Source organism: Protopterus annectens, chromosome 7.part0, assembly GCF_019279795.1.
Source record: "Protopterus annectens isolate FY-2018-M chromosome 7.part0, PAN1.0, whole genome shotgun sequence".
Lineage (NCBI taxonomy): Eukaryota > Metazoa > Chordata > Ceratodontiformes > Protopteridae > Protopterus > Protopterus annectens.
This window is the reverse complement of record NC_056739.1, coordinates 1,201,205,671-1,201,233,461: the sequence shown is the minus strand read 5'-3', so window position 1 is coordinate 1,201,233,461 and position 27,791 is coordinate 1,201,205,671. Positions and strand designations below refer to the sequence as shown.

At 39.2% G+C, this 27,791-nt stretch overlaps 1 protein-coding gene across 4 annotated transcripts in view; it reads left to right on the top strand.

The window, feature by feature from the left end:
* Window positions 1–27,791, top strand: part of AP3B2 (adaptor related protein complex 3 subunit beta 2) — a 905,004-nt gene that overhangs the window by 810,022 nt on the left and 67,191 nt on the right. For all 4 annotated transcript variants that reach the window (XM_044077817.1, XM_044077816.1, XM_044077814.1 and 1 more), the window contains one exon: window positions 18,111–18,342. In XM_044077817.1, the coding sequence (XP_043933752.1) occupies window positions 18,111–18,342 (232 nt within the window). The remainder of the gene's footprint in view (window positions 1–18,110; window positions 18,343–27,791) is intronic.

The window sequence follows — 27,791 nt, the reverse complement described above, 5'->3', positions numbered from 1 at the left end:
ACAACACCACAGTGATGTGGTACATAAACAAACAAGGGGGCACACATTCCTACCCCCTATGCAGGCAAGCAATGACCTTGTGGAACACAGCACTGACCTACCAAGTTCAACTACAAGCACAATTCCTGCCAGGAAAGAAAAATGCATTAGCAGATGAACTAAGCAGAAATATCATGGATCCTCACGAGTGGAAACTAGACCCACAAGTATTCACAATGATATCTCAAAAATGGGGGAGCCCAGACATAGATCTGTTTGCCTCCCCCCAAAACTACCAACTGCGAAAGTTTTGCACAAGGACATACCACACACTAGCTTGGAAAGTGGACGCCCTCTCATTCAGTTGGAAAACACTAACAGTGTATGCCTTTCCTCCACTGCCTCTTCTGGCAAAGGTGCTGCTAAAAGCCAGATTAGAGAGGCCACAAATGATACTCATTGCTCCAGACTGGCCACGCCAACACTGGTATCCAATATTAAGGAACATGGCTCAAGGCCCACCATGGATTTTACCTCAAATTCCTCACCTGCTGACTCAACAAAACAATCAGATTCTACACAGCCAGCTCAAGACTTTAAATCTGGCTGCATGGCAGATTATCTAAACAACCAGTCCACACTTCTCTCTACAGCTGTTATGGATGTCATTCTGGAGGCCAGGAGACCCAGCACCAGGAAAACCTACTCAGACAAATGGAAAAGATTCTGCGCCTGGAACCAGGTTAAAGGCCAAAATCCTCTTGTCCTAAATATTCCTCAGATTCTGCAATATTTATCTGAGATGTTGTACAAAGGCCTTTCCTTTTCAACTATAAAGATCCACGCTTCAGCTATTTCCGCTCATTACAACACGGATCCTCCTATTTTTTCACATCCATTATTAAGACAGTACCTCAGAGGGGCTAAGAACATAAGACTTCCCCGAAGAGCACCAACACCAACTTGGGACCTCAGTTTTGTTTTGGAAAAACTTACACTACCGCCCTTTGAGCCAGCTTTCTCAGCTGATTTACAATTTCTATCATGGAAAACTGTCCTGCTGCTAGCAATAACTTCAGCACAAAGAGTCTCAGAGCTACAGGCCCTAATGGCAGTGGAGCCTTTCATCATTTTTCATCAAGACAGAGTCTCTTTACGAACTAACCCTTCCTTTATGCCAAAGGTAGTATCCAGTGTGGCTCTAAACCAAACCATTCATTTACCCACCATTTATCCAAACCCCCAGAATAAAGGGGAAAAGCTCCTACACTCTTTGGACATTCACAGGCAATTACGTTTCTACTTGGATAAAACAAAGGTTTTCAGAAAATCTGATCAGCTCTTTGTATCCTATGCTGCAGGATCTCAAGGAAAGCCTATATCAAAACAGACCATTTCAAAATGGATAGGACATTGTATCCATTTCTGCTACACACACCATGGGAAAACCTGTACCTGGTAACATTAGGCCTCATTCCACCAGGGCTACAGCAACATCAGCAGCCTTCCTCAGAGGGGTACCAACCAAGGATATTTTGGAAGCTGCAACTTGGAGTTCAGTGCACACCTTCACCAAGCACCACCACTTACCTCTATACTCAAAAACCAGAGCTGGCTTTGCCACTGCAGTTTTGCAGGGCCTACTAGCTTCTCCAAACCCTGTTTAGTACCAACCGCCCAGCCTTAGCTTTGGGATTCAACCCAAGTGTGATGACTGCAGCAGTGTAACAAGATGAACATAGTACAGTTTTGTACCTACCATAAATGTAGATGTTCAAGTGTTCACACTGCTGCAGTCCAGGTTACCCTCCCACCTTCCCCTCTTCTTACCTGGGTTTTATCTATAGCTCCCTGTTTATACAATCTCTAAGATGTATTTCTATATGGTGTATTTGCTTACAGCTGTAGCTATTGTTTTCTACTTATGTAATTTACTTAGGATTATGTATTGCCTTCCTATTTGGGGGCATCTGACATCTGGGGCAAGAAAAACTGAAGAAAATGGCGTCAGCTACCTCTTTTATACCCCTGTCGCACTGACGTCAGGGAAGAAGCGGCAGCAACCGACGCCAGACCAAGACTTTGGAACTCGGGCCGACTGCGGGACCGCCTGACGGCAGATAACCCAAGTGTGATGACAGCAGCAGTGTGAACACTCGAACATCTACATTCATGGTAGGTACAAAACTGTACTTTCTCACCTCTCACATCTTTCCTACAAAGATTGCCATACCTCAGATAAAAGGGAATGCTCTGAGACCCAGTGACCTTGGGCTTAGTAAATATAAGTCACATTTTTGCACATTCAGTCTCATTCTGGATTTGCACTTACAAGTCTCAGAATTTAAAACTTTAACCATTTGGTAGGTGTGTGAGGAATTCATGCATAGGCAGTACTGCTAGCAGCTTTTTTTCTTTACTTTGAGCCCCTTTGACCCTTATAGAGAATTGTAACTGTGGTAAACTAGCATCCTAAAACTAAATAACACCAGTTATTCAGAGCTACGTCCAAACTGCTAAGGGTACTAGAGGAAGGGTAACTTTACTGTTACAGCGACCAATCCCGAAGATCTACTGTTAAGTATATTTACACAGTTGTACTATCTCGTTTAGGAAGGGACACTGTAAAGCATAACATTTGGGTAGAGTCCCAGGCAGTGCTATTGTACTCCATGGAGGTTGTAGAGGTATGATATCCCCTGTGGAACAGTCATGCTAAGCTTGTCCTACCTTAAGTTGTTCATTCAATTTGTAGGGTTTGGTGAGGGTGAGCACTGTTGACCAAGTGGCAGCTTTTAAATTGTCTTGTACCGAAGCATTTATAAAACATGGTAGTGGTGTTGCTACCACTCTGTCAGAATGGGCACTTTTTGTGCCTTGAAAAAGTTTGCTATATTCAGTATAACAAAAGACAGTGCAGTGGGCCCACCACTTAGACAGGGCCTGATTATTGACTGGCAGAGCCCTTCTTTCTCTTCTTTGAATAAAGTCCTAATTTCTTCTGTTCTCTGGGTCTTCTCTGAAAATGAGCTTTGCCCAGCAGAGCTAACCCTGTTATGAAATATGAAAATGAAAATAAATAAGTAATATATGTCTTCTATATGTACATGCAGCAGATGCAAATAATCTCCATAATTGTGGTAGTTTTCAAAGTAGGCTTTTAGTTGAACAAATTAGTTAAGAGACATTGCTAATAGCACTTGGCATATACAATAGAATAGTTTTGATGACACTCTTTTCAGTAATGGAAAAACAAGGTGATCTATATATGAAAGCTTGTAATTCTATAAAGTTTTCCTACCAGTACTGATGGTGAAATTCTGTCTGAGATGAAGATAGAAACCTAGAAAATGTGTTTTCCAGGAAAAGTATTTTAATTCCACTGTCTCTGCAGGCTCAAATGGAGGTAAAATCTGCTTCTCAGCATAAATTTCAGTTCCTTAAAGAAGTTATGTGTTTCTGGAGTGCTAAATTGAAACACTCCTTTAAGGAGGGCCTCAGGAATGTGATGCAATCTGAGGAATACATAGTAAGCGAATATTGTGGATACATGGACCCTGGTTGATTAATAGCAAAACTGGAATCAAATCAGTGTCTTAGGCCAAATATTCTTGGGATGAGACAATGCAAAAGACATAATCCAAAAAACAAACCCCTTCTCCTTCTGAATGTGTGCTTTAGTTATATTACTTTAATGGATACGTACATAGGTAGTAGCAATGGTACTTTTGAAGTATACGGCAGCACTAAGCTCAGTTAGGGGAAAAATGTACTATGAAAATGCCTTCACATTCTAATGTTTGGGAGTTATTTGAATATAGCCCCCTCCTCAAAAAAGTTGAAAATGTGAATCTTACATTCCATGTTGGAGCCCTGAGAAAGTATTCTGGATGGAGTTCCTATTCATGTGTACTTTGACTTCATTTTAATTCACTGAACATAAGAAGAAAGTAAAAAAAAATACAGAAATATAACAGTATTTGTCATAGTAGCTGAACTTTCTATATGTAGCTACCTGGCTTGCAGTCCAGGAGACCATTAAGAAGCCTAGTTCAAATTCCCATAATACTGTCTAGTTAATTGACTTGCTTAGAGTTAGTAGGCAGAGACTGGGAGAATCAAACCTTGGACTGCAGGAAGTAGATTGTTAACAATCCACAGCCTTAACTCCCTGTGCTAACTGTAATTAACAGTGTTATGAAAGCAGAAAAAAAGGTAAAATAGCTGAAATCAATATATATGCTTTCATAACACAGCTTATCTTGTTTCATCTGCTTTCATGACACAGTTAAACACAGAAAAATAGTTACAGCACTGAGTTGCATGAAAGCACGCACTGTGACAACAAAAAAACAGAACTTTATTTTATTATAATTATGAAGAAAAGTGGATGATCTATGAAGAAGAAGTAAATATCAAGTGGTGCAAAGCAATACAAAGATGGAGCACAGTGGGATGTGAATCATCTGTGATTGCAAGAACTCAAGTGAGCTCCCAGCAATACAATGTAAGTATGGCTGCTTTGCATCGACTCATTGTTTTATGGACTGCTGGTACAAGTCCAGCAGACGACTTCACAGGAGCAGAAGGAACTGCTTCTCAAATTTCTGTCAGGGATAGCAGGTAGAATATAAGATAATCCAATGTTATTATTCACTGTAACAGTGATCCTTCCAGAAGACTACATGTTGGAGTGGTCGTGAAATTCCATTTGTCTATAGTTATTTCTTGCCAAACAGAAACATGAAGCTGAAACGTGTGTCATGGGCACTGGAAAGGTATTTTAAATACTTTTAAACTTGTAACTGTAATGTGGCATAAATCCTTTTTTCAAATTAGTTGGTGCCACACATCTTATGTATTATGTACAGTGTCTGCAGTCTTCATAGACCAATGCAACCAAGACTAAGCTAATGATATTTACCCCTTCTAAAGCCATCACCCCTGACAAAAGTTCATTCTCTATCACTAGCAAAAATAATACACTTCTCAAAATAGTCCCCCCTGCAAAACTATTAGGAGTCGTCATTGATGATCAGCTAAAGTTTGATAGTCATCTACAAGTAAATATCAAAAAAACACACAAGAAACCTGGCTTAATTTATCACCACAACCGCTACATCTCTCCTCCCACCAGGCTTGCTCTCGCTACTACATACCTTATCCCTTCCCCCCTATATGATGCCTCTATCCTTACTAGTCTACAATTTTCCCTCAAGTCTAAATGCTCCTCCTGCTACAAAATTTCAAAATTTGGAACTAATCAGAGATCCTCTACCCATCACTGTATTTCCCTACATCAACTGAATTGGCTTGAGCTACCCAATTATCTCATCTATAATCAACTTATCCAAGCACACAAAATTATTTTTAGCCCCTCTCTCTGCCCCTCCCTTGCCTCTACCTTCCAAATGCATCGACCTAATAGTCTAAGATCTAACTTCCAAAACCTAACAGAATTGCACAGACCTGCCCATCCACCAGGCAAACATCTTCTATCCTTCTCTCTAGCACGCCACTGGAATTCTCTCCCACCTTTCATCTGTACCACTAACAGTCTCCCTGACTTCAAAACCTTACTTCACTCGAAACTAACTTCACAGTGGGAATGCTCTTGTTCTCATCCTACATAGCTTCCCTTACCTTTCTCACTCCCCACAAGCTATTATATCTGTAAATAAACTCCTATAGTTTCTATAACTCCTAGCAATAGCCATAGGAATTATCAGATTGTACAAGAACTGTATTTGCTTATAATGAATTTATCTTGCATCATACTAATTGCTCATTCTAATGCCACTACACTGCAACTTATTACTATGTACTTTCCAAATTCTCTCATATTTTGTAATTTTCTAATTTGCAATCTTGTAACTCCTATCATTGTATTTGTATTTTGTATTTAGGTTTTTTTTTTTTTGTATTATTCTGGAGCTTTTCTCCCCAGGTCTCCATTGAAAATGGGCTTCTTGTGGCCCAGTGGACCATCCTGGCAAAGAAACTGCAAATAAACAAAAATAAATAGTGTCTATTATTACTGTCTGTTCAACTGTACTCCTATGTACCGTCTTGATGATTGCCAGGGTCGACACTAATTTACACTACAGTCACCATGCATGTCCCTGCTCGATTTCGTACACTATATTGCTGCTCAGTGCCGCTGCTCTATATTTTCTATAGTTTATTATTGCTCAAACCTGAGCACAGACAATGGCTAACAATAGTTGGTAAATCAGCTCACCTGTACAGGTAACAAATTGCAGTAAGTAAATAAAATAAATAAAATGGGAAGGGGTTAAATTGAGGAAGTAGTCATTCTGAATGTCTTTGCAGTTTCCTTAGTAAGGAACTTGATTTGTAAGTCATTTTCTTTATTTTCTGTTGCTTTTGTTGATGAAACTGCTTCAGAGTTCCTCTTCTACAAAATGGTTTCTTATTTGCAGTGTAACTCCCAGTGTTGAGAAGTAGAAGGTACAGATTTGGTTTATCCTTTCTTTTCCAAATCAACAGTAACACTTGATGGTAGGAGATCAGACAACTAGACATTTTCCTACATGGGAGCATTAAGTAATCTGCCTCTAATGTCCTCTTTCTCATATTCTTTTCTAAGCGATGCTGGTTTTCTCAACAGTTCCTCTGACACTACAGTTCTTTATGTAGCATCTACATTATCATGTGCATGCCTCAGTGTGTGAACTCTAGTGTTATCCACTGTAGCAACCAATGTCTCCGTTCTACATGCAACATTTTTGTAAGGAACAGATCTGCCCTGAAATTAAACTTTGGTAAGACACTGTGTGACCTCAGGAATTAAGGGCAGTAAACAGCAAGGTACTAGAGGTGTATGCATTGTTCCTTTATCCACCAACACTGAATGGGCAAAAGGAGGGAGGGGTTTCCCACTGTGGTTAGATGTAGATAAGGAAAAAGTGGCAACATCTGCTTTGTGTGAGTGTCATGCAGCAGGTTTAATAAATAAATACATTTAAGTAATTGAGTCCCCAAATGACTTAGCCATCCTGCAGAAATATTTGTCTCAAATAAGTAACTGGAGCCAAAACCATAGACTGAAACTAAATGCTAAAAATGCATTATTGTATCCTTTGGGAAGTCATGTACCCCAGGGAACTACCACATTGACAATAGTCCCCTATGAGTTGACCTAGTTCGGGATTTGGGAATTTATGTAGACAGTGACGTAACTTTTGACCAACATGAGTCCATTCTTTTAAGAAAGTCCTTCTGTATTGCACAGCTTATAAACAAAGAGATTGTGTCTAGATCTATTGATGTCATTCTTCCCCTTTACTCAGCCCTCAGAGTAGTCATTGAATACAATGTCCCCTTTGGCATGTATCTCTCCAAGCACAAGCAACAACTGTACTGTCCACAGAGATGCCTTACTAAAAGGATACAAGGCCTAAACAACATGTCCTTCGTAGACCGACTCAAAGCCCTGTCACTATACTCAGCATCATACATACTGCTAAGATATGACCTGTGCCTGGCATGCAAGGCATCCTCTGACGCATTACTAATGGGACCTAAACCTCTTCTACAACATCAACAGAATGATTTGGAAGGACAGGTATATCTTACAGAGGATACTGCAGCTCTGGAACAGACTCCCCATCCACATAAAACAAAGTTCATCCATGTCCATATTCAAGTAGAACTTATATCTATAGATGGGAAATAGAAAATTTACCCCAGGGCTGCCCCTTGTGCTACTAATGGACAGATGCAGCTTCTAAATGTTTTATCCCATGCATGGATCCCCTTAAATTATCTATGATATGATCCTAGTTATTCTCATTAGGGGTAATATATAATTATTGACCAATGGATGGTTAGGGCCAACTGTAACCAAATGGGATAGGTTATTCTGCGCACATAAAATGAAATCAGTGAGGCTGAAAATGGCAGCTAGCCTAGTACTTACCAATGAGCCTAAATAATGCACAACTATAGCAGTAATGGACAAAATTCCATGACGTTTATACAGAAAATGATTTCTCTAGAATTTCTAATATGTCATTCTAATCACTCTGACTAGCTCATTAGCATTTAAAGGTATGTAATCCACAACTAACATACCCCCTTTTTTAATCTATAAATTTCTTTATCAAATCCCTGTATCTATGAGGAAGTATGCATTAGTTTAAACTGATAATTGTAAATTAGTTTTAGGACTATTCTAAACATGTAACGGGCTGTTTGCATCAAAATAAAGACTTTAGTCCACTTTGAACAAAAAGACATTTTGATAATGCAAATTTTCAGTCTTGATTAAAAATTCTTTCTAACTGGAATATTCTTTTTTTTTCAATGGACTTCCATATGTAAAGAATTTAACAGGACTGCCTACTTTGGTCATTTGATGCTGCTTTTGGAAAACACCACATCTGGAACTTGTTGCACTACAGTTTAAAGCACTTAATAGTGCTCACCTCCCAAATCGATTAGGGATGTACATGATGACGCTGGTGTAAATTTGCCTCGACCCGTTCAGTCATCAAGATATTTACAGTAGAGTTATCATGTAGTGCCCTACTTGATGTGTGAGGTGAGCTCTATTAAGTGCTTGAAAGAGTAGCAACACCTTTTAAGTTTGTCTGCTTAAAGATGTATATGACTACGCATCTCATGGTTCCAGTGATCGCTTCCCTAGTACGTTTCAACATTCCTATGTCTACTTGTCTGTCTGTACAGTTCTCAATCATCACAGATGTCACACACTCTATTTCATTGCAGTAAGACTGGTTCTCACAATTCTATTTGCTCTTCATCCTGGAACTTCTGTTCTTTTATTTGTATTATACAAATGTCTGTCATTTTTTTCTGTACTGTTATCTTCATCCTAATATACTACACAGGAACTGACATCATTTTCTTTGCTAAAAGCTTCAGCAGCTGTAGTTGTAAACTTTCCTGTTGCTTCTAAATTCTTACTTTGTATCTAATGTGTAAGTCTGGTAGTTTTCTATAGTTATTATCATTATGGAGTGAGTGTGTGTGCCTCTGTTGATCGGTGTCTGTCATTCCCTTTACTTTATGTTGATTTTTAGGTATAACAATGTAGCTGAAGTATGCAGTCTGCTTTTCTAACATCTGCCCATCAACACGAGTTGGTGAGGGACAGAGACCTTGCAGTGTCATAGTCATGTGTCACAGAAATATAAGATGACAGTTCTCATGCCTTTTGCTGTAGGTCTTCTTCATGGGTTTTTCATTGCTTGGATAGGTCTCTGTACTTGTCCAAGGGACTGAAGATCATGTGGCTTGAAAGTTATATGTGTGAATTCCCATTCACACACAAATCTTATAAAATTATGACTCAAGAGTTGTATACCATAGTCAGATCTGAGATTAACAGGTATTCCTTGTCTCAGGAATATTAACTTTAGTGTGCTAATCACACTTGCAGTTGTTAAATCTATCAGTCTGATTATGGCAGGGGACTGGAATAATAATTCACACATATGGAATGGACCATTTTTCAGAAATGGAATAAATCTGCATCCATTTGACTCCACAGATGACCAGGAACTTGGTCATGGATGATCTGGGGAAGTACAGTAGCATTTTTCCTCCAGATTGTTCTGATACGTACTTCAGGTGGGACAGCTCTGTACTACTTGTTCTGTGAAATTTAATATTCCTGGCCAAGACATGTGTCTCACCCTTTCTCTGCATTTCACTAGGTTGAGAAGTAGTTTGTGTATCCCCTCAAGTATTTATTTTCTCAGTTGACTGGGACTTGTTATTTTGATCACTTTCACCATCAAGCCACTTGGACTCTTGTCTATTTTTGCCTAGAAAGAAAAATAATGTTTTCCTTACTGAAGATGTATGCACAGGTCAGCATTTAATTGTCAGATCCTTCAGTATCTGTATGTTGCATCAGAAGGCGTAATAAATAGTATACATGCAGACAGTAACAGCAGTCTAAACTCCATTTGGTCTGTACTGAAACTGATTTCTCTAGAAGTTATACATACTGCATATTGTGATAATCATTCCAATGGCACAACAGTATTTAAGGCTGTATGCGTCATATCTAATAATGATTTCTCTAAATCCTGTCTGTCCAATGATAACTGACAAATCCTGCCAGAGGCCTGTGTATCATGACAGTGTTTGCTTCTGAAACATCTTGGTAAGTGTAGTAAAGTGCAAGTACTTTCCACTTTAAATCTCAGAGTCTCATCATCCGTCTGTATATCTCCTGAGGTGAAGAGAAATTCCTTTCTTGCCAGTTAAAAATCAGCAGTAAAGTGAAATGCATCCAAGAAAACATAGTTGCTGGTGGGGACACTGAAGACTGCAAGGAGGAATTCTCTTTATTGTGAAAAATGAGAGAATTGATCTGTTTCATATAAGAAGAGATGAATCATAGGAAGGAGTGTTTTTCCTTCTTCAACTTTTGCAGATACCTGTAAATGTTCCGCCTGTGTTCTATCTGTAGAAAGACGTCACTCCAAAAAAGAGGTGTCGGCGTAGGTCACTGTTGTTTCCTGTACCACCCTGAAATACTCTCCAGCAAAGTTTATATAACTGTATTAAGATGGGGCAGTTGCTGCAGCTGCAGTTGGCACTGACTGATTAAACAACACTAATGAAGTGAGACTCATTTACACCTGATATCATTGCCCCATTGTGTTCTCAGGGTGTACTAATGGAGCTACAGAGAGAGGTGCTAATAAGGTCTTGTGTATGACCCAGTGTGATCTCAGTGTATACTAATGGAGCTACAGAGGAAGGTGCTAGTAAGGTCTTGTGTATGGCCCAGTGTGATCTAAGAGTATATTAATGGAGCTACAAAGGGAGGTGCTAGTAAGGTCTTGGGTCAGACCCAATGTGATCTCAGGGTATATTAATGGAGCTACAGAGGGAGGTGCTAGTAAGGTCTTGTGTCTGACCCAATGTGATCTCGGGGTATATTAATGGTGCTAGTAAGGTCTTGTGTCTGACCCATTGTGATCTCAGGGTATACTAATGGAGCTACAGAGGGAGGTGCTAGTAAGGTCTTGTGTCTGACCCATTGTGACCTCAGGCTATGCTAATGGAGCTACAGAGGGAGGTGCTAGTATGGTCTTGTGTCTGACCCAGTGTAATCTCAGGGTATACTAATGGAGCTACAGAGGGAGGTGCTAGTAGGGTTTTGTGTCTGACCCAATGTGATCTCAGGGTATACTAATGGAGCTACAGAACAAGGTGCTAGTATGGTCTTGTGTCTGACCCATTGTGATCTCAGGGTATACTAATGGAGCTATGGAGGGATGTGCTAGTAAAATCTTGTGTCTGACCCATTGTGATCTCAGGGTATACTAATGGAGCTATGGAGGGATGTGCTAGTAAAATCTTGTGTCTGACCCATTGTGATCTCAGGGTATACTAATGGAGCTACAGAGGAAGGTACTAGTAAGGTCTTGTGTATGACCCATTGTGATCTCAGGGTGTACTAATGGAGCTGTAAGGTCTTGTGTCTGACCCAATGTGATCTCAGGGTATACTAATGGAACTACAGAGAGAGGTGCTAGTAAGGTCTTGTGTCTGACCCAGTGTGATCTCAGGGTATACTAATGGAGCTACAAAGGGAGGTGCTAGTAAGGTCTTGTGTCTGACCCAGTGTGATCTCAAGGTATACTAATGGAGTTGAGAGGGAGGTGCTAGTAAGGTCTTGTGTGTGGCCCAGTGTGATCTCAGGGTATATTAATGGAGCTACAGAGAGAGGTGCTAATAAGCTCTTGTGTCTGACCCAGTGTGATCTCAGGGTATACTAATGGTGCTATAGAGGGATGTGCTAGTAATGTCTTGTGTCTGACCTAGTGTGATCTCAAGGTATACTAATGGAGCTGAGAGGGAGGTGCTAGTAAGGTCTTGTGTCTGTCCCAGTGTGATCTCAGGGTATACTAATGGAGCTACAGAGGGAGATGCTAGGAAGGTCTTGTGTCTGACCCAGTGTGATCTCAGGGTATATTAATGGAGCTACAGAGGGAGGTGCTAGTAAGTTCTTGTATCTGACCCAGTGTGATCTCAGGGTATACCAATGGAGCTACAGAGGGAGGTGTAGTAAGGTTTTGTGTCTGGCCCAGTGTGATCTCAGGGTATACTAGTGTAGCTACAAAGGGAGGTGCTAGTAAGGTCTTGTGTCTGGCCCAGTGTGATCTCAGAATATACTAATAGAGCTACAGAGGGAGGTGCTAGAAAGGTCTTGTGACTGACCCAGTGTGATCTCATGGTATACTAATGGAGCTACAAAGGGAGGTGCTAGTAAGGTCTTTTGTCTGACCCAATGCGATTTCAGGTTATAGTGATGGAGCTACAGAGGAAGGTGCTAGTAAGGTCTTGTGTATGACCCAATGTGATCTCATGGTATACTAATGGAGCTACAGAGGAAGGTGCTAGTAAGGTCTTGTGTATAACCCAGTGTGATCTCAGGATATACTAATGGAGCTACAGAGGGAGGTGCTAGTAAGGTCTTGTGTCAGACCCAATCTGATCTCAGGGTATACTAATGGAGCTACAGAGGGAGATTCTAGTAAGTTCTTGTGTCAGACCCAATGTGATCTCAGTGTATACTAATGGAGCTACAGAGGGAGATGCTAATAAGGTTTTGTGTCTGACCCATTGTGATCTCAAGGTATACTAATGGAGCTACAGAGGGAGGTGCTAGTAAGGTCTTGTGTCTGACCCAATGTAATATCAGGGTATTCTAATGCAGCTACAGAGGGAGGTGCTAGTAAGGTCTTGTGTCTGACCCAATGTGATCTCAGGGTATACTAATTGAACTACGGAGGGAGGTGCTAGTAAGGTCTTGTGTCTGACCCAGTGTGATCTCAGGGTATACTAATGGAGCTACAGAGGGAGGTGCTAGTAAGGTCTTGTATCTGACCCATTGTGATCTCGAGGTATACTAATGGATCTACAGAGGGAGGTGCTAGTAAGGTCTTGTGTCTGACCCAATGTGATCTCAGGGTATACTAATGGAGCTGCAGAGGGAGGTGCTAGTAAGGTCTTGTGTCTAACCCAATGTGATCTCAGGGTATATTAATGGAGCTACAGAAAGAGGTGCTAGTAAGGTCTTGTGTCAGACCCAATGTGATCTCAGGGTATATTAATGGAGCTACAGAGGGAGGTGGTAGTAAGGTTTTGTGTTTTGGTAGCACTAAGTATACTGATCATTTCTACACTTAATGACTGTATATCCTTTCTTTGGCCTCATTTGAGATTAGTATTAGTATTCTTCATCCGAAATAAAGTTTGAATTGGAATTTTGTTTATCATTTTTTTTAATTATTTTGGTGCATTCTTTCACACTTTAGCCACTTAAATATTCTTCTCCTGTTTTTTTGCCTAGCTGCTGGTGTAAGCATTTTCTTAAAAAAGGGTCAAAAGGTAAAGCAGTTGTAAAATGTAAGATGTTTTATTAGTGTATGATTGAAAAACTCTAAAGAAAAACAACAAGTGATTTATAAGAATGAGCCACTGCACAGGAAAATTATTCTGACACTGGTGCAGGAATGTAGACTGTGAAGCTCTGAGGCAAGAGGAAAAGATGATAGTTCCTAGCAATGCTGGCTATAAATCAGTGCCACATACACCACCCCAGATTCCAAAGTGTGCTGACATGAGATCTGAATAGGGCCTTCACAAGAATGTTAGCATAGCTGATAAAATATCTGAATGGGACAGAAAAGCACGTAAGGTATGTGAATCCAAATGTTATGGTTTACTGTTGCAGTAACCCCCCCCCCCCAAAAAAAAAAAGTGTCATCCAACTAGTGAACTTCATTTCCACCAACTAAATGGGTTCAAATGCTGGATGGGCAAGGTTGTTAACCATAAACCTAATGTTCCATAGAGATAAAAGGTTCTTCATAGAAGTGTGGCAGTATATCATTCCAGTTATGATCTGCTTGGCCAAACAATGTTTAACCAGAATTCTGTTGTCCACAGGGTCATCATGGACAGAAACATTTTAGGAATGCACTCTGATTGTGGAGTAACTGAGACCACAGATCTACTAGTGTCCAAAATAAGTGAAGATCATTTGTAAACTGGTAATTTGGGGAGAAACAGGATACTGCTTCCCTCACATTATGAATTGTTTTAACTTGGAGGCATAATCCTACCATGTCTTAAGCTGTCTAGCAGCATCAGTAAATTCTGTGACCCCGACCATAACAGCTGCTGGAATCAAGGTGTATATATCATCAGCCTGAGTATGAATCAAGGTGTATATATCATCAGCCTGAGTATGAATCAAGGTGTATATATCATCAGCCTGAGTATGAATCAAGGTGTATATATCATCAGCCTGAGTATGAATCAAGGTGTATATATCATCAGCCTGAGTATGAATCAAGGTGTATATATCATCAGCCTGAGTATGAATCAAGGTGTATATATCATCAGCCTGAGTATGAATCAAGGTGTATATATCATCAGCCTGAGTATGAATCAAGGTGTATATATCATCAGCCTGAGTATGAATCAAGGTGTATATATCATCAGCCTGAGTATGAATCAAGGTGTATATATCATCAGCCTGAGTATGAATCAAGGTGTATATATCATCAGCCTGAGTATGAATCAAGGTGTATATATCATCAGCCTGAGTATGAATCAAGGTGTATATATCATCAGCCTGAGTATGAATCAAGGTGTATATATCATCAGCCTGAGTATGAATCAAGGTGTATATATCATCAGCCTGAGTATGAATCAAGGTGTATATGTCATCAGCCTGAGTATGAATCAAGGTGTATATGTCATCAGCCTGAGTATGAATCAAGGTGTATATATCATCAGCCTGAGTATGACGTAGAGCAGGTTGTCACCACTCATGGTGGGAGGCATCCTATGTTAGGGCCAAGAGAGTTTTCTGTACCATTAGAGTTTGAACAGCTTGAAATCATGCCTGTCTTGCTAGTAGGGGTGACAAGTCTTGCTGTCATGAACTGTGCAATGAGGTGCAGAATCAGGAAGAATGTTGGAAGGTTTACAGGACTATCCAATGCCACAAGATGGTAAATGTATTTATTGCCAGAGAAGCTCATATTCTACTTAATGGAGATTAGGTCAACTTCTGAACTGCCTCATCTAATCATGGCTTCTGAGCCCACATTTCAAGAGATGATCTACATGGCTTAGAGAAAGTGCTGCCCCTGTTTATAGTGCTCTTCCAGACAAATATCATATTCACGTAAGGAAGAGTAGAACCATGTGCTCTTTTAAATGTTCAAATGCCACATGACAGGCTGGTTGCCTGACCAACCAAATGAGATGAAACAGTGGAAGAAGCTTCATCTTCCATGTGCTGAGGGCCAGGAAGACTGTTTAAAGCTCCATTTGTTTGATAGTCAATATAGGTTTCCCACACCATTAGCAAAGTATTGTTTATCTGAATTTGTGATAAATTCAGATGCAGAAGGGAAAGATTATCAGAAAGTTGATAGGAATTTTCACCGCTTCCAGGCCTGGTCACAAGGGTATAACACCAAGAGAAGGTCTGTGAGAGCATGGTAGCTCTGCAGCTGTTGATGCTCTTCATAGTCCATGGTAACACCTGCATGATCAGGTATGCAACCAAGAACTTTTTCTCAGTTCTCAATCTCAGAAAGCATAGCAAACTCCAAACGTGGACCACTGCATTACATCCTCAGTTGAGCAGCCAATACTGTAGCCTCATGCAGAAGAGTAGATAGGGTGGGGCAAGAGGGGCAATGTCCTCGGATACAAAGTGTTAGGTAGGTGCAATTGTCCATCCATTATCAAAATCAGTCTTTAGTGCTTTTAAAAGCCAGTATTGCATATGCAGTTAAACATGAATGCAGCACTCCATGTGTGGTCTGAACTATAGTAACTGTTTCCTATAGTTTAATACAAGTGTTTTTTTTTCTAGAACATAAGCACCATAGTGCTCCATGCAGGCAGAGTATAAACTGTAGCAACTGTTTGCTACAGTTTAAATGAAGACTTTTGTTTTTTTTAGCTAATATATGAGTGTCATAGCACTCCATACAGGCAAGGTATGAACGGTAGCAACTGTTTAAAAGAAGAATTTTTTTTTTTGCTCTTCAGTGGAAGAGCTGGGGTGGTGAGGATCTCTCTGTAATAAGCCAATGGGCTGGATAGATGGATATCAGCTTATTACAGTAAAGTGTATGCATGTTTGTGTGTATGTGTACGTATTTTTTTTCTCTGTTCAATAGAAGAGCTAGCTTCTTGGGAGGGGTGGATCTCAGTGTAGCCATTGACTTATTACAGTAAAGTCATTTTTTTTTTTGCTCTTCACTTGAAACGCTCAGAGGGTGGGGCACTGTGTACTAGCATAGAGCACTGTTGGGGACAGCTATGCTTCTAGCTTCATGAGCTTACTACAAGAGCAAGAACAACCAACACTGGGGAGTACTGCACTCTATACATGTGAAGGCTGTCCTATGAGAAAGAGCTAAAGAATAATTTCCCCATTTCTTGGGCACCACCCTCATCTGCCTTTTTCCATAGATATACTGCAAGGCATTTTGGGAAGAGATAGAAACACAAAGCAAATCTATGTTGGACCTCATGAGTCACAAGATCTCACCAAAGCAGAGCCATCCAATAGGGAACTGCAGTGGAAGGGCAATGCATCATTCTTGTCTGTCTCAGAAATAATGGCCTCCAGATCATTGGACTCCTAATGCAAGCCCAATTCTAGCTGACAAAGAAGGAGTGGGTCCCATAACCCATTACTTATAGGTGTACTACTGAATAGTCATGCACAAGGTAAACAGAAGAATGACATGGACCAGGTATCAAGCAAGGTGGAAGATGGATATGAGAGCACATCCATTGAGGGAGGTGCTGGGGGAAAGAGGCCCGGGCCAGGCCTGGAACTAGCATCAGATATTATTCCTTAAGGATACAGTCCAGCACCCATGAATCAGGCTTCTACCAGACCTGAAACATTTGCATGATATTTAGGCCTTGAACCATGATCCCTAGCTTGAGGCAAACCAGTCATCTTCATCACCATCAACTCTCTTTTCCCATTTTTACACAAGGTTGGGGTGTCACATCAACATTAGTCAACATAACCAAATCACACAGAGCCAGTGTTTCCACCTCTGAGTGGCTATCCTGCTGTCCCTCAATCAGGGTATAAGGAAAGCCCTATAGAAGAGAGTTTGTCTTCAAGTAGCATTTGACCCTTGACAGGCTGACTTGAGAGGTTGGTCCCCATGATCAGGCTGGTTGTCATCAATCTCTAGCTGATCAGCTAGAAGTGTGCCACCAGGTTGCTGCTGTACACCAGCCAAGATGGGACCCAGGAATATTCCTACTCTGAACCTCTTGTTCTCCTACAAAGTGGAGGATTAGTGTGGTCTTGAGTCCTCACTTGTGGGCAAGCTCAGAACCTGCTAAGTCTGGAAAGTTATTTTAGCAATAGGTGGACACATGCGTGAAAGGGCGTAACTTCGTTGAAGGTTGTGCGTCAGGCCTGGCAAGCCAGTACGTAAAAATCAACTGCCAATCATTAGCGGACCGGAGTTCCGCTGTGGCGACCTCTAACCGGGAAAAGCCGAAAGACACAAACAAACAAACAAACTTCCCTGCTGGAGGGCTAGGCTTTGACCTATCCTCTGAACTTCAGTTCTTGTGGCAGTATTTCAACTGATGCCTAGAGATGTGTTCTGACCCCTTCCTCTGATTCCTGTGTGAGGACCACTCAGCTATGACCGCTATTCAGTTAGCAAGTTCAGTCAGAAACATTTCTTTCCAGTTGATCGGCAAGGTCAAACCTCTGGCAGTTATGTTACTGCTTGACATTTTATTCCTCATTAGAAAAAGTAATAGAGTCATGAGCAGACTTACTAGGCTTGGTTGTCTGTCTTAGCAGCTGTATTTGGATTTGTTGCTCAGTTTGGAAAGCCAAGCTTGCAACTACTTTTGAGACATTCTGATACATTAGTGATTATTTTCTGTCTAAAATTCCTGTTCTATAAACCAGAGAGTGTTAAAAAGCAACACACATAGTTTAATATTTTAACACCTATCACGTAATCAAATAAGTGTCCTCTTTACTTTGAGTCCTGATTCCTTGTGTTGTTCTTTAATTACTTCATTCCTTTCTCTCTTAGGCAGTCAGTCCAACCTTCAGCAATATGAAAATGTATGAACTTTTGCATCGAATCACAGGGGAAGGACTCTCAGTTGAGTATTGTTTCAATCGGCAGCCGTTCACATCTGATCCACAGATGGTGGCAGTCCAGATCCAATTCACAAACAATACAGGCACAGAAGTGAAAAACCTCCACATTAGTGAACCAAAGCTACAGTCTGGAATGAGAATTCATCCATTCCAAGAGATAGGTGAGTAATAAAGGGTTGCAACTCACATATAAGCTATCACCAGACTGTTTCATTACTAGTCTCTTATTTAAATATGTCATGCCTGTGTGACTTTCTGCTAAAACTTGTATAGAAAAAAAATTATTATTAGTGTGCATTACTGGAATGCAGTTTTAGACAGTCTATGACTAATGGATGTAATGAAGGAATAAACTGTGGGAAGTGTACTGATGTCTGCAGTTAACATCAGTTAAGGTCAGCTGTTCAAGAATAATTTTGGTTGAATAAAATGATTGAAACTGAATTTAGCAAACATTTTATCAGTCTCTGCAAAAGAATCTGCTATGTGGAGAGCTGTGCCCCTTCGTTCCACTCATTCTATAACTGAGTTTGAGGTCACTGCATGCTGGCGAAAGGGAAAACTTACAATTCTGCAGACCTTAGACTAACTTCAGTAAAGATTTTTATGTATAGCAGTTGTGCAACTACACCATGTACTTACAAAATGACTACTGCTCAAGCAAATAACATCCTTCTGCAACATCTCAATACCATATGGCACAGAAATGTAAATTACTTTGTATACTGTCCACACAATTTATAAAAGAGTTTCAATTTAATACAATGCTGTTTTGTAAATAGCCCAAGGACTGTTTTTTTTTCTTTTTTTCAGTTCCTTCACAGAACAGTAATGAGTCATGCCATTTATTGTATTTTATTCACTTTCCTAATGTCAGGTAAAGTTTACTACAGCGAACAAGTGAACAAATGAAACATGTTACTGCAGGGACTAAACAACAACAGTCCCTTGGTTTAATTATCCAAGAAGTTAAGGTATTATAATTACTAAAAATAATTATACAATAACAACTCATTGCTATTCAAAAATGATCATACTGATTGGACAGATCAACCAGCATGCCCATTGCAAATTGAGCATATGCCAATAGAAAAAAGTCCATCCACTTAAGTATTACTGAGCAGCCAGACTTACAGTTGGCATATGTTTACATGTGGAAGCAAAATATGAGGAAAATCAGGTATATTCTGCCAAACCAAAGTATCAGAAATGTACCCGATTTTCCTTTAAATTTTGCACTGTCACTCATACAAAAACGAAAGAAAAAAAAGTACAGCAGTAAGCAAGGAAGAGTATGTAGGAGTATGAAGGAACACTGTATTGCCCTTATACAAAGACATTATTTAAGGCAAGCCATTTATTTCTTAAAAAATATTGTGTAATAACATTAATCCACGACTATGCATGGGCATATCCAGTTTTACCCACTGTTGCCTTTGTTTAATCACTCGGACTTCACCCTCATGATCAAACCACATTGACTGTGGGCAAATCCTGATGAATCTAGGACTATTGAATGAAAGTTCAATAGTCCAAATCCATAATACCTGAACGCACTTTAACAAAAGCGCTTTCACCGAAAAAGCGCTTTCATTAAAGTCCTTTCAAAAAGAAAAAAACAAAACATTAAATCTTCTTTTATGCAGGGGCCAAGCCCCCCTGCACCCCCCATGTGGGGGGCTGTGTCCCCCACACCCCCCTACATTTATATCCTCATTCCGAGGTCGCACTACAGTGGGGAAAGGGGAATTCTTCCTTAACCGCACCGTAGTGCGACCGGCACAACCAGCATACATAACCGAAAGTGTTGCTTCGGTGAACAGCACTTTCAGTTATGTATGTTTGGTGATTTCTGCTTTGGCAGAAAGTGCCGTCGGGGATCTGTACGGATCCCATCCTGATATATCAAAGCACAATCATGGATTATTGCTTAACTATCAGGCATGTGAATGGCTAGGGAAGGTAGATAGTAACAAACAGGTCATGCTGTGATTACTTTGAATTTGTAGCTCACTTCAGAAATCTTTGATGTTCTGTAATTAGTACAGTTATTTACAAGTTAGGTAGATTAAATTGCTTGTCTTAAGACTACTTAGTGTATTTAGGGTAGGCCAATTATTGTGATAAATGAGAACAGGAATATTGAAATAGTCACTAAACTACGGATGTCAGTGTATTGTAGCACAATAATTAAATGATTGAAGTTGTATAGGGTAACACTCAGTGACATATGCAGGCTAGAAAAGCTTAAGGTGGAGTCCATGACAGCATATGGGTTGAGATATCATGTTACAGTTATGAAGGTAAAGCTTGAATAATTAGCCACCCTAGTTTTAGGCAAAATGTAATTTATATGAAAGTAGTTTTGTTAACTCAAGCTGAATTGAAATGTGAAAACATGACCTGTAAACATTTGATTTTAACGACGTTGCAGCGAAACATCACATCTGCTGTCCTTGGCTGCCTTCTGCTGGACCACAACTGGAATTCTTTATGGAGATTAAATGTTTTAATCACAAGGGATTCCTAGATGTGTGTTCCACAAGTCTTCTGACTTACACTGACTTGATAATGTGTATATGCACACATAACATATAGCATTCATTCATGTAAACTAAATAGTTAGGTCTAAGCCCAATATATTTTGTTTTACTTGCTGCCTAATTACAAATGAACATGCCTTTTAGGCCCTTATATAATACTTTGTCACCACGTAATGTTTAATGTCCAAGAGGGTGTACATACAGGGGAAAGGTAAACATATAGTTTAAGCTCAGCAGCAGGTGTTAGGCTTTGTTGCAGTAAAACTACATCCAGTTTGATGAGTTATCTCTAACAGTCTAAAAAGCATTATTTATAAAATGCTAAACAGCATTCTGGAGATGCTATACTCATTTATAGTGTTTATTTATTTGCTAATTTACTTACTTTTTTGTTGTCCAGTTTAGTCTCAACAATGCATATGGCCTGTTTACATAGATACCTGAAAAGTTTTTATATAGATAGGGAAACCTGGCCAAAGCACAAGGGAAATCCCCCTACATTGCATGAGGGTGTGCTGGAGGGCTCACTGATGGCAGGTGAAGATGTTGATTGTAACAGCGCCATAGACGGAGATGAGTATTTCTGAGGTGTATGATGAGTCATGAGAGATGGAAGGTGCAGAAGTTAATTGTGAATGAACTACAAACTGGCACTGTAGAGATGCAGCAAAAGTTCAGAGCTTGGGAATAGGCCTGATTCTGATGCCAATTAACTGGAAGGTCTAAAGACAATAACCATGGAAAATTGCAACCTAACAAGAGGCTATAACTGAGACTTAATTGACAGAGACAGCACAAAGGTGGAGGATAGTAGCATGAGATGTCCATCCGCAGAAAAAGAGAGGTATACATTGGAAACTGAATGAACTACAGCCAGATCCTTTACACAGGTCATGGCACTGAATTCAGGTGAAAATCAAAATGAGTAGAAGAAGGAATGTTATCCAGTTTTGGTAAGTGGAACTGGAGCAGAACAGTAATACACAATTGAGTGAGTCTGGCTGCATACAATGTGAGAGCAATTCTTCACATGAACAATGAAAGTGTTTTATGATGCTTCCTAAAGTATAAACAAGATTTACAGAAATGTTTAAAATAAAGTGAAAAATGGAAACAGGAAGGGCCAGGATCTGTTTCTTAAGTGGATATGTCAAATTTTAATGTTTTGGTCTGAAAAAAAATGGATGAAAAAGACGACAGCTTTAGTCGAACATTAAAAAACATGTGTGAATTCAGTGGAAGCTTTAAAAACAAAGGACTGGGGTGAATATGGATTTAAGGGTGAGAAGCAAGGGATGAACTATAAGTGGAAAGTGAAAAAAATAAAATTAGGATATTAATATTTTTTATTAATGAATGTGCGACTACATGGATGTTAGAAAATACATAGCACAGAAAGTGATTTGTTACATATGCAGTGCATGGAATCGTTTAACAAAAGACTGTAACAAAAGACAACATGCAACATGTAGAATGAAATGACAGTATATGTGATAACATACACTTTAATGCAGTAGATGTTTGACACAGCACCACAATTATCCATTCAATGGGGAATGGGTAGTAATCTTTGGAACAGAAAAATGTTGTGCTGTGATAATTGAATTACTTTCACTTGAATTATTTTTACTTATCTCTTGGGTCATTCATCATGTTTTTCAGTATATTGGTTCAAGCAAGAATTCACTTGGAATTTTGTTGCTCATTTCTTTTTGGTGTGAAATGTATATACAAGTATATTACTTAGTTCTGGGTGGTCCAAGGTTAGTGTACCTTTGGGAAATAGATATATACTTGCATATTAGTGAATTCTGCATGATCCAGGGTTAGTACACCTTTGAGACAGAGTGGACAGGTATTACGTTACCTGTCAGTGATCATTTCTTCTCCAAGGTACAGTGACTTTGAAGTGAGAATAATAAAGTTTGAAGGTATAGTGGGGTAGCCCCCAGGCAAAAAGCTCCTTTTTTGTGTCACACTTACTTATGGATTCTACAGCTAAAGCACATGCATTGTTGTATTCAAAATGTAATTTACAAGCTTTTGTGACTGGCCAAGTATAATACAATCTTTTAGGTAGTTAGTGAGTGTACGCAGGGATTCGTGTTAATGTGGGAAAGCAAGGCTAAATTCATTGGATGGAAAGTGATTAAGTTGGGAAGCGCCACATCATATGTATGTAAATACTCCAGTGGGTATTAACCAGGGGGACTGGCCTGTTTTAGGAATTGTTACACTGCTTTAATTAACACATATACAATGTTTATAGACAGCATGGCCTTATTAGGTAGTGTAGGAATGCATGTAAAGAGGGAAGTCAAAAATGAATTAAACTGGCACAGAAATAGTAAATGAGAAGGATAAAGGATATATAGATGCTTTATGGGAAGGCCAGGTCATGTTATAAATATCATATAAAATAATTTTATGAATCATGAGTTCAGTGTTGGTTGGCATGTATTTGCAGACAAAAAGAATAGAGATATAAAACAACCTAAATGGAATAAAAGACAGAAGAAAAAGTAATATATATGTTACATTTGGCAACAGGGAGAGAATAATGTAGGCTTTAGAGTTAAGAAGAAACTGTGATTTCACATTCAAGAAGATAAGTTGCAAGATATGTTCAGTAGGCAAAGATTTGAATGCCTGGAAAGAGCAAGTATGTCCATTATTAAGAGAAAACAGGAAGAAGGAAGAACTACCTGTTAATTATGATGAAAGATAAAGAAAAAAATGTTACAAAAAACAGAAAAAATAAGATGTAGTGAATGGTATGCAAGTAACAAATGTTCAGAAGGAGACTTGGAAGTAGATACAACCAGATAAGATATGTCTATAAAGATTTCAAAGATATCGGTATAAAAGAAGTAAGACACTTATTTTTAAAAATAAATGAATAGTATTGCAGGAATAGATCAGAATGAATTTGATATTTACAAGTGAATGGCAGATGAAAACCTAATGGCTTAATGTAAAATCATTCATGAATGGGTATAAGATATAAACGGAAAATGAAGATTTTTAAGAAGTTGCTATAAATAAAGGTAATAAAGTTTATAAGAAAAGAGGGACAGTAGGAATGTATGGAAATGGAACCTGTCTAGGGAGCATGGTTTATACCAGTGGTGCACAACATCTGGCCTGGGGGGCCAAATCTGGCCCTCCACACAACACCATCCGGCCCCCAGAGAGTAACCAAAAATTTTTAAAAAAGTGAAAAAATACTATGCCTTACTCCAGTCATGTAAACTTTCCAGCACGTGCTCACTTACCTAACTGACTGCAGTTGCACACACCTCTAATTTTAGCCGCAGAAGTAACTATTCTTTCTTGTTTATAACTTATAGTCTGTAAACAGTAGTAACTTTCTGCAAGAGTTTGTAATAAGTCATAGCTGCAAGCCCAAATAAAGTTAAATGCAAAGTTGATTTAGAAATCTGTCAATTTCATGACTGCTGTCTTAAGTAAAAATGCCAGTCACCTGTACCTCTTCTTAACTCATAACGACTTGCTATGTTTTGAGGTGGCCCACAGATGCATTAAGAATTCATGTAGTGGCCCTCCCCACAAAAGGGTTGTGCACCACTGGTTTATACAGTATTGAGTGGAGTAACATGCGTAAGACTCTTGATGGAATTTAAAACTCACTTGTAAAGAGAAATACTAGTGATGGGAAGAAATGGGTATATTAAAAAATATGTTTTATAGAAGAGACATATAAAGGCAAGAAATGTGTACAGTTCCCTCAGATTTGTAAAAATGTTATGTTACAATTCATCATAATAAACTAATTAAAATACTGTAGAATAGCGGGGTGAAGGAGGAGGGTGTAAGATTTGTTATGGGCATATATAGATATTCTGTAGTTTGGCCTATGGCAAATAGGTTATTGGGCATAAAACTGTGCAGAAGAAAAAGCAATAAACAAAGATGGTGCTTGAGTCCATTTTTGTTTGCATTATGTCATTACTAATGTTGTTAAGAAGTTCGACCAAGATTAAGGCACCACGGTGGATCATGTGTAGAAATAATGGATTGCTGTAAATTATTGCTTGTGCTAATGACATAGTGATATTAGTCAAAGAGGTGAGAAAAGATTGTTATACGTGATGCATGTATTAGACTTAGGATGAAAATATACAAAAATGCAATAGTAAAGGTTGAGACGGTGGCCTAATGGTTAAGGTGTTTGCCTTGCAAGCACAAGGTGCAGGGTTTGAGTCCCACAAGGGATAATTGACTAGGCTTTAAATGTCTGGCAAGGGCAGTTAGCTTAGTACTAATCTATGAACCTATGAATCAAAATGTAAACAGCAGAAACTGAAGTAGCACAAAGTAATTTGCAAGTACTAGGTGCAGAATCTGTGGACAGAATGTGAACAAAACTGAATGGAGGAAAGCTCTAGGAAACTAAACAAATATATATTCTGTGACTTTGGCTCTGTTATAAAATGTATTTTACAAAAAAATTGATATTGATTAAAATATTGCAACAATGAACAGACTTCCAAGATGGCTGCATACTGATGAATACTGTAACTTCAGCCCTCCAAGTGTGAAATCAGAAACCGAGAATAGAGAGCCAGTAAATTAGTTAGTTTGGGTAAAATTTAGCTACTGGCTACCAAGTGTACTGCCTGGATGTCAGCAAACAAGAAATTTGGAGAACCTGAAAGAAAATCAACCAGAAAAGTGAAGAGAAAACTATAGCTGGGTAAAATCCTGTAGCTGTTCAGCAAAAAGCAGTTCAAGCTTCTGCTTTGGTTCAGGAGATAGCTTCCAGTAATTTAGAAGAAAAAGTAAATTCAATTTACTCAGACATGATTAAAGTAAATAAAATATTGAAGAAGTACATCAACTTAAATATCAAAAGGTTGGAAAAATAGATAAACAGATGAACTGATATAACTGCAAAAAAAAATCAGAGGTTGAAATGAAGAAAAGGCTGGCTGAGTATGAGGCTTCTCAAGAAGAGCTGTTTCAAAAAAAAGGTAGAATTAGAGACTGAGCACACAGAGAAAGACTGAGGTTTTCTGCTTTACCAGAGAAACTTGAAGGAATATGCTGTATTAATTTTATGAAAGCACAAATATGCAACTGGACTGGTGTTCCACAGCAGTATTTGTTAGTTGATAGAGAACATCATGTGTGTGCTACAAACTTGGCCATGAGAAAACAGAGAAGACCTATATTAGTAAAGATGTAACCATACCAGCAGAAACAGTTGATCCTGACAAAAACTGTGGAAGATGAGAAAAGTGTTAAAAATTGGAGACAGCAGATTGTTTCTGGAAAATAATTATTCACTGTACTCCAGGCAGAAGAGAAACAAATTTATCCCAGCAAACAGGGAATGTCATGAGGCAGGTATGAGATTCAAGCTACTGCATCTAGTTGTCTGCAGATTATTTTTTCCTGGAGAATTAAAGACATTTTTATGCAGAACAGGCCAAGGAGAGAATACAAAAAACTTTATCCAACAAAAAGTAAGCTATAAAACAGAAATATATTCTGCTTCTCATTCTTCTGACAATACAGCTCATAGGGAAAGCTTGCCAGTGAAACCCTTTCCATTGTCTCAAAGGAAAATGTTTGAGAGGCAGAAAAACACAGGAGTTGACTAGAAGAATCAGGCATACCTTGAACGTGAACCAGAGTTTGGTGTTGGGAGATGGAGATGGTCCAGAAGAAGACCAGCAACACTAAAATTACTTAGTAAATGGGAGACTATAAAGCATCAATCACATTTGTGAACTATAGCTTTGCAAGAAAAAGTGGCTGAGAAAAGACTAGACTTTTGTTGACTTTGGTAACTTTTGCATGGACTGTAAAAATATACCCCATATTATGTCATTAATGTTTAGAAGGACATTAAAAGGAAAAAGGTAACTATAAGAAAAAATGTCTGTGCTTAATATTTTTATAAAACATTTTGTAATATAAACTGCATGTTACATACTAAAGCAGTTTTTAATAATGTGCACTTAGGGGGTGTTTTAAATGTGGGGAAGTCTTTTCAGCAACTGTTGTGTGTGTGTTAAAGATGTTAAAGTAAACAAGCATTTTAGTTGCAATAAATATAGGCATTATTACAATATAACAAAAGAAAGGTTAGACATAAGCAAGTCTGAGTTCATGTAATGTTGTGACTCTCAGCTGCTGGAGTTGAGGTATAAAAGTGTACCGGAATCCAAATTGTAGGTAGCTACAGATCCCCCACCATGCCCCAGGATTCCCACTCCTCATTTCTTGATACACTGGAAAATATTAGGGTACAACCTAACACCCTAATAATAGGCAATTTCAACTACCCCACCATTAACTGGGAAAACTACTCATGTACCAAGTCTTCTGTTCAACGTTTTCTGGAATTTATCAATTCCAATGCCTTGGATCAACTTATCCACACCCTCACCAGAGGCAGCAATATCCTAGACATGGTCATTACCAACATGGGCAACCAGTGTTCCACACCAGAGATCAATTCCTCGTTGGTCAGATCCGACCACAAGCTAATCACCCTAGACATCCACATCCCACCCCCACCCCCATTAGGGAAACCACCATAAAAAATTTCTCCAAAGCCAACTTCACGCTTCTTAAGACAGAAGTGGCAAACTTCACGACACCCATGCTGACAGACAATAGAGGTATGACTGTTGAATCCTATACAAATGCACTTTAATAAGCACTTACATGAGTGCATGGATCATGCAATCCCTAACAGAACCAAGATGCTATCCTCCAAAAAAAAGAGGCCAATCTGATGGTCCTCCGCCATAAACAAACTCTACAACAGAAGAAAGAAACTGTTGCAAAAAATAGTAAAATCCCATGATTGGAGGAACTCTGTGATCAGCCTCAGTAAGAAGCTGAGATCCCTCATAAAATCCTCCAAAGCTAGTTATGAAAACAAAATCACCACTGATTCTAAAGACAACCACAAAGCATTCTATAGCTATGTCAAGAATCTCAATGGCAACACTCAGATCTGCTCTGAGTTACAGCACAATGGCACTAAATATACAGAACCAACTGATATTGCCAACATCCTTGCAGATAAG